The sequence below is a fragment of the Dermacentor variabilis genome, chromosome 7, assembly GCF_050947875.1.
Source record: "Dermacentor variabilis isolate Ectoservices chromosome 7, ASM5094787v1, whole genome shotgun sequence".
In the NCBI taxonomy this organism is placed as follows: domain Eukaryota; kingdom Metazoa; phylum Arthropoda; class Arachnida; order Ixodida; family Ixodidae; genus Dermacentor; species Dermacentor variabilis.
The window spans coordinates 142980272-142987201 of NC_134574.1; the positions used below are offsets into that span (position 1 = coordinate 142980272).

The 6930-nt window shown below is 44.6% G+C and overlaps 1 protein-coding gene across 1 annotated transcript; it reads right to left on the bottom strand.

Annotated features, from left to right (window-relative positions):
• Window positions 1-729: 729 nt before the first annotated feature.
• On the bottom strand, window positions 730-6912 carry LOC142588045 (coiled-coil domain-containing protein 97). Its single transcript, XM_075699485.1, has 4 exons — window positions 6113-6912; window positions 5086-5204; window positions 2520-2637; window positions 730-904 (listed from the first exon to the last, which is right to left on the bottom strand). Exons 1-4 carry the CDS (start codon window positions 6748-6750, stop codon window positions 796-798), a joined length of 984 nt encoding a protein of 327 aa, XP_075555600.1. The 5' UTR covers window positions 6751-6912; the 3' UTR covers window positions 730-795.
• Between the last annotated feature and the right edge of the window lie 18 nt (window positions 6913-6930).

Consider the following 6930-nt stretch of genomic DNA (forward strand, 5'->3'; position numbering starts at 1 on the left):
CCAATGAAAAAGAATTGTGTCCTTCACACCCCAAAGAAAAGAATCGCACCACTCCTAGGTGGCAGTGAAGACCAAATAAGTGCACAGGTACGAAAAATTGGGTGTCGTAGAAATTCGTAGGCGACTCTGTTTGACACTTTTGCTATCAGAATGCATATTTTGAGCCATTCGCTAACCTACTGATACGACATTAGCATCCTGCATTTTCAGTTTCTTTCCAGCAGGAAGTTACTCTATTGAAGCGTGACCAACCAAATTTTATATTTACTTCGTTAAATCCGATAATTAATTATACCTGTGTTTGCTTATCGACAATTAGCTGCTACAGGCACAGATGCTGCAACATTGTAGAGTTTAGATGCCACCAAATTTACTGTTTACATACAAGTGTTAATTAGGCTAAAATTGTTTTTAAAATAGTTGTGTAAGGTCTCACAGAGAACTGTGGCAACCTCCATAGTCACATATATTGTCAAAATTGGCTACTGTGCTACAATTTTTTTTAATAGTATTTCTTTTTTGTCAGGTCTAGTAAAACTCCGGGGGCACCAATAAGAAATGTATTGACTATGAACTAATTCCTCTTGGCACTTCAGTAGTGTTCATGTCGGTTTTAACACTACAGAGTCGGGTCACTGTTGCAATGAAGTTTCGTGCGAGTGCTCGGAAAGGGCCAGTTGAACATACCATAAGTATGCTCACGTTAGAGTGTGCCGACCTATGGTCTCGTCACGTGTGGATATAGTTTATTTACATGTCCAAGTTAGTCGAGTAGCTTGCATTTGAAGAACCCCGTTATGTGACTGTGTCCAACACCTCTGGTTCTTCGGCATCAAAGTACTTTTCCTCCTCGTCGTGCTGCCTCGTTTGGAGGGAATCAAAGTCCGCATTGTTGTCAACAGACCTGAAAGGTGGGAAGGCATCGTTCAATCAACATGTTTTCAAATATAGGGCCCTGCAACACTTTTTGAACATGACAAATAAATTGCTTAGCAGCTGTACTCGCAGACAACTTGGCTATGAAGTGAAAGCTGCAGGGGCGTAGCTTCTGCACAGGACTGTATTCATATGCAATGTAGTACGGGTGAACTCGACAGCTGTTTTGGCTTCTCCAACCTCTCACAACTTTTTTTACTTTAGTGAAGGCAGAGACAGTTAACTTGGCGCGAATCAATCGTTGTTTATACACATCCGATATATATCAACTGCGAGCAACGTAACCTGCGTTGGAGCCCCAAAGCTGCCGTATGGCATCGGTTATGACTTGGACACACAACTGAAGCTGGCGCTGGTAGAGCGGACACAGCGGTCGACTTACCCGCTCGTTTGTATATGCCAACGGCCGAGCTTTCCAGACGAGTTCACTTGGTTGCCGCATAGATGCTGCAAATACTTGTTTTGCGTGCTTGGGCAGTCTTTCTTTTTTTGCAGAAGCTGGTGAACAGCCTCTCAGTTGATAGCAGGGACAGCAAGCGACGGACGCTCGCCAGAAGACTCGGGCGTTATTTTGCCTTTCAGGAATGCGTAAAACATACCACGGGTGTACGAAAACTCGAAAGGGTAGACTAAATATACAATAAAATACCAGCAGCTGATTGGTGAATGTTTCATATCGTTTCAAATTAAGTGCTGTCACAAACAAGCAAAATATTTTCTGTCTCCCACTTAAGAAAACATGAATAAAACTGTGGGACTACATCCAGCAGTAGTGAAAGAGACGCACTCTAGTTCCGCAGCCTTCGCTTCATAGCCAAGAAAAGTCCACGGGTGCAGTCAATGCTGTCGTGAACATATGAGCCAACTATTATTCCTATACGCACTGCAGAAAGTCAGTAAGCTTTGATCAAAAACTGCCTGCCCTTTCCATCAACTTGGAGAGACTTGTAGCTGTCTTTGGCAAGAACAAGAAACAAGTGTCATCATGATAATGATTGATAATAATCACTGGCGTTACCTGGCCTGTGTGAGGTAATCGGGTTTTACTATGTCTATTGCAATCACTGATTATGTGTCGCTCATAATGCAGGTATGCCAACTGATGGTGAATGGTACCATGCACCGGCACCATGGCCTTTGAGATTGCGGTGGCAACAAATTGTCACCTAGCCTGTGTGAGCTAATTATGTTTAACTGGTAATTAGACTAAATCTATAGCAATTGCTAGTACTTGTCCATCGCTTAGCAAGGTGGTATTTCTTCCCTTTTTTTTTTTTTTTCGTGCAACTTGCCCTGTGCCATACTAGTCGTGCAAGTGGGTGTGTAAATGTGGAGACCCTCCTCGTGTAGAAATCGCAGTACAGTTTTAGTTTACTTATTGCTTACGCGCAAGAAGGCAGTTGCACCATCTAATGGCAAACAGTACGACTGCACCGACACCACGGCCTTTTACGTAGATTGGGTGCCACACCCCAATCTCAAAGGCAAATCACTGTCAAATTTCGCTGCAATGATGAATGGAGCATGGCAGGTAGGCAAGGCAGCATGGAAGCCCAGAACGAATAAAACAATGAACCACGCACTCGTAATCGTAGTCTTTGTCTTTTCCAGAAAGGAAGCTCTCGTACATGGTGTTGACAAACTCGTTTCGCAGGAGGCGTTTTTCCGTTGCAGAAACGGGTGGCATGTCTTCTTCACACTCTAGACATGTTGAAGAAAAGAGGATTTATAGAATGGTTAATCAATGACATGGCGGTATATTTCAAAACGTTGTGGCCTGCATCCTTGTGGATGATTTTCATTTGATGTTTATTAGAGGGACACTAAAGAGAAAGACAATAAATTTAACTCAAAGTATTCTTCGAGACCTGTACCTTCAACCATTTTATCATAAGAGGTTGACTACCACAGTCATCAGTCAAGGCCAAACTCACATTTCATGCCTAAACCACCCAGTGCCAGTACGTTGGTGTGATGTTGCAGATTTCGAACTATTTTCCAGCACTGAGGCTTTTAAGCGCACGAAAAGGGACGAGAGACAGTGGCAAGATGCGGACATATTAACCACTGTCTCTCGTCCCTTTTCGTGCGCTAAAGAACCTCAGTTATGGAATATCAACACGCCTTAACCTACGCTCTTTCATATTTTCCAGCATTTGGGCCGTTATGGCAGACTAAATGTTCTTCAAACTTTCACATTCATGACATCACGGCAAGCCAGTGCGAGAACTTCAACATGGCGGTGCTACTCGTCTTTCGCTCTTGTCTCCCTTTTATGGCTTATCAAGCCACCTGACATTATTAAGAGTGGCTTTCTATGGTATTGTAGAGGGGTAATTTACTAATACAGCTCAAATAATTTTTTTCTGTTGAGTAGCTATTTAATTTCAATCATCCTCACACTGGCAATCAAGCCAGGCTGCAGTGAAACTTCAGTAACGTTTTTTTTTTTAATTAAAGAAAGATCAAAAAGCTGCTGTCCTGTGATACCCCTCCAGTGAGGACTACCCGAGTGTAGACCTGCTAGCCCTCAACTTGAAAAGTAATACAGTCAAAGCCAGAAAATACTAAAATCGCTGGAGAAATACTCAAATATTATTTCATTACGGAAGATGTTGACTGTTCCTTTTTTTAAATTTGCAGACCTTGTTCGGTAGGGATGCCCTAAACAGGCACTCTTTCTTGTTCCGAGCTAAAAAATGATCTGCGCCACAGACAGAAATGTTCAGGAAGTTTGTTCTTGAAAAGTTCATGTAACGGCAGCACAAATTTCGGCAGCAATTATATGTATATTCGATGGAGTCGGTGGCAGCGCTGCAACTGGGTCTGATTAACCGAGTGGCTCTGAAAAATCGGGGCCCTGAAAAATTTTGCCAGTGACTGCACCTGTACTTCTTAAAATCAGTTTTGGCATAAGCAGAATGCAATATTTTTTAATTGTAAAAGTAATGTGTCATTACGAAAATAAAATTTTGCATTTTACGATAGAATTTCAAAATTTGGCAGGTATGCTCAATGCAATGAAAACCAATCATCGAAACCAACCAAGCATCGAAAGGAAAGAAAGGTGAATGTAGGAATGGCTCTGCCTTGGTATCGTGGCTTGCTTGGTTCAGTAAAGCATGTCAGGAAGTGATACGCAAGCACTATCGTTAAATCAAAATATAATTCTGAGGTTTAACATCCCGAAACTCCACAGTGGGTTGTGAGAGAGCCCTTGGCAGAGCGCACAGGACTAATTTTTTACCACATGGGGTTCTTTGAAGTGCACATAAACGAAGATACATGTGTGCTTTTGCATTTCACCCCTATCGAAACGTGGCCGCCACGGCCGGGAGTTGAACCCATGACCTCGTGTTCAGCAGCACACCGTCATAGCCACTGGGCCACCACAGCAGGTAGATGAAAAGATATCCAGTGTGTTTTAGACACCACTTATTAAAGTAGTCTGCACCTCTGGAGTTTGCAAAAATCGGCAACGTATCTCCTCTTTTGGAGATTATTGGCAACCTTAATGCTGTTGCCAATCTAAATTAAATTATGTGGTTTTACATGCCAAAACCACAACCTCATCATTAGGCACGCCGTTGTGGGGGACTCTGGATCAATTTTGATCACCTGGAGATGTTTAACATGCATGGCACACAGGCATTTTTGCATTTCAACCCCATCGAAATGCAGCCGTGGCGGCATGGATCTGATCCTGCTACTATTAGCAATCTATTTCTTAGTTGGTGGGTAACTGATATGTTTTGTATAATGATTATCATGAAAGAGGGCAAACACCCAGTGACACATACTCAGTGGCTCCAGTTGGCATCAATGAGAGTCATTGAAGAGCACCACAAAGCCAGTCACCCAAGTTGATCCAACTGGAGGGTTTTGAACCCCATTTCCTTCAGCACAGCAGCCCGATGCTCTGCCCCTCTGACCATGGACTATCCAGTAACCCAAGTTGGCAGGAAAGAAATTAGGGATGCAATTAAGGATGCAAATTAGGGATACAGACATATACATAGAGACACACTGCAAACTGGGTGAAGTTCCCAAACAATGCTCACTGCATTAATAAGCCAGTCTTGCTGTGACCAGCATATGTCATAACATGAAGTGAAACATACAGCATCACAGGCTGCCACTATTCATTACCTTCTTCTTCAGTGTCTGAGTCACTCTCTTCAAACGTTGCCTCCTCAAGGTCCTGCTGTTGTCGTCGCAGGCTCGTCACCTCGTTCCGGTCTATGTGCTCCATGAGCAAGCCAGAGAACCTGCAGGTATGGGCAAGCAAATGTTATAAATCAATGCTCAAACAGAGCCATTGCGGTGGTGTCATTCATGCCGCTCGTATGCTTGCCGTCGTACCAAGCAAGAACCATTAAAGGAGTCTTTTCAAGGTGCGTGAAAAGTTGATGCCCCAAACAAGAGCCAGGTATCACTGGAAATATGGACAAGGAAACGTTCTAAATCTTTAATTCTGCACAGTAATCGTGGAACAACTCGCACGTAGCACGAGGTCAAATGAGCCTACTATTTACGTTGCCTTCCTAGCAGATGGAAATACAGTAAACAATGTTTTTGATAGAGCATTGCACCCGAGCTTTGCATGCAGCTCGCTGTCTCAAACACCATCGCCTACAAAAGAGTCGGCATTTGGACAAGTTGGTACTGGTTGAAGATCTTGATGGAGCAGTAAAAACGATGAAGACACAAGGAAGAACTTAATTATATACTACAACATTGCACATCTGCTTGGTCTTGTTTGCAAATGCATTGAAAATGACGTAGTCAATGTGAAAGCACGTGAGTGTAGGTGAGAGTTCTAAGTACGTGTGCTCTGCAATAAAGTTAGTTGCGAGTCACAGCTGTCCTGTATTTTTTCCTCCATGTGTTTTCGTCGTTTGCGCTGCCCCACCACCTATCAGGCCGCCGTCCTGCCCGGAACGTCTCGTTTCCAGATCACCCTAGTCTGCCTCGATGCCAAATGCTGCGAAGTTCGAACATCAAGGCGTCATACAAAGAGTCACATTTATTTCAATGTTCGTGCAGTCGTCCATCACGTCAGAAGCCCGACTAGAGAGTACCATGCAGTGGATACTCTCGCGTGATTGATGGTTCTCGCGTTTAAATAACAAACATTTTCGCACGTTCTGCTTATTCAGAAGCATTCAGTGCTCACGTTAGAGTCGAAAAGTCCATCTTGTCCAGGTCTAGTTTCTCTTTCTCCGTCATGTAGCGGCCGATCATCTGCTCGAACAGCAACGGATTTCGCCGTCGCATCTCCTTGTCGCTAAAGTACTCGCCACCCGTCTTAAGTCTCTCGAGCGCCTCGTATCGTCTATTTTTCGTTTGCACGCTCAGCTGCCGGGAACGATCTCTGCTGCGTCTTTCGATCTCCCTGACGTGAAAGTCGACCTCGTAATCCACCGTCCTAAGCGCTTCGAAGTACGAGGCGTCTTCTCTGTACAGGAACTTAGCGTAGCGCTGAAGAAACAGCGGAACGTTGCTGTCCAACGTCTTTTCGGCAATCTCTCGCTTCTCCTCGTAACTCAGGTCCGGTTCTCCACGCTGCTGGTGCTTGAAGAATCCCTCCGACGCGGCGACCGTATCGAGAATTTGCCTCCGCTGCTCGGCGGCGGCGTCATCGACGTCTGCGTATTCGGGTTCTGCGATCGCCTGCGACGCTTCGTCAACGTCGATAGTCGTATCAACGTCGTTAGTAGCGTTAGCGGCGTTAGTTTCCATCGGGTCCCCAACTCCGTTGACTACCGTCGCGCTGTTCTCAGCGTCGTCGGCGCACTCAACGTCGCCATCCATGGTTGTAGTACGACCACTTGCACTGCCGTCTAATTCAGTGCCGCGGGTTTGAAAACCGAGACAATAAAGGGTGAAAAAGAATTGCTTCTTGATCCGGAGATCGTGCGAATACTCATAGCAGACATGCAAGCTGCCATATTGTTTGTTGTAGACGGTGATCACAGTGATCATACGACTGAA

Excerpts from the sequence above, each read along its gene's own strand:
- LOC142588045 (XM_075699485.1), bottom strand. The coding sequence starts at position 6,750 with ATGGATGGCGACGTTGAGTGCGCCGACGACGCTGAGAACAGCGCGACG. Across the intron at positions 2,638-5,085 it reads CTCAGACACTGAAGAAGAAG|AGTGTGAAGAAGACATGCCA; the intron begins GTAATGAATAGT and ends CAACATGTCTAG. Across the intron at positions 905-2,519 it reads GACAAAGACTACGATTACGA|GTCTGTTGACAACAATGCGG; the intron begins GTGCGTGGTTCA and ends CCCACCTTTCAG.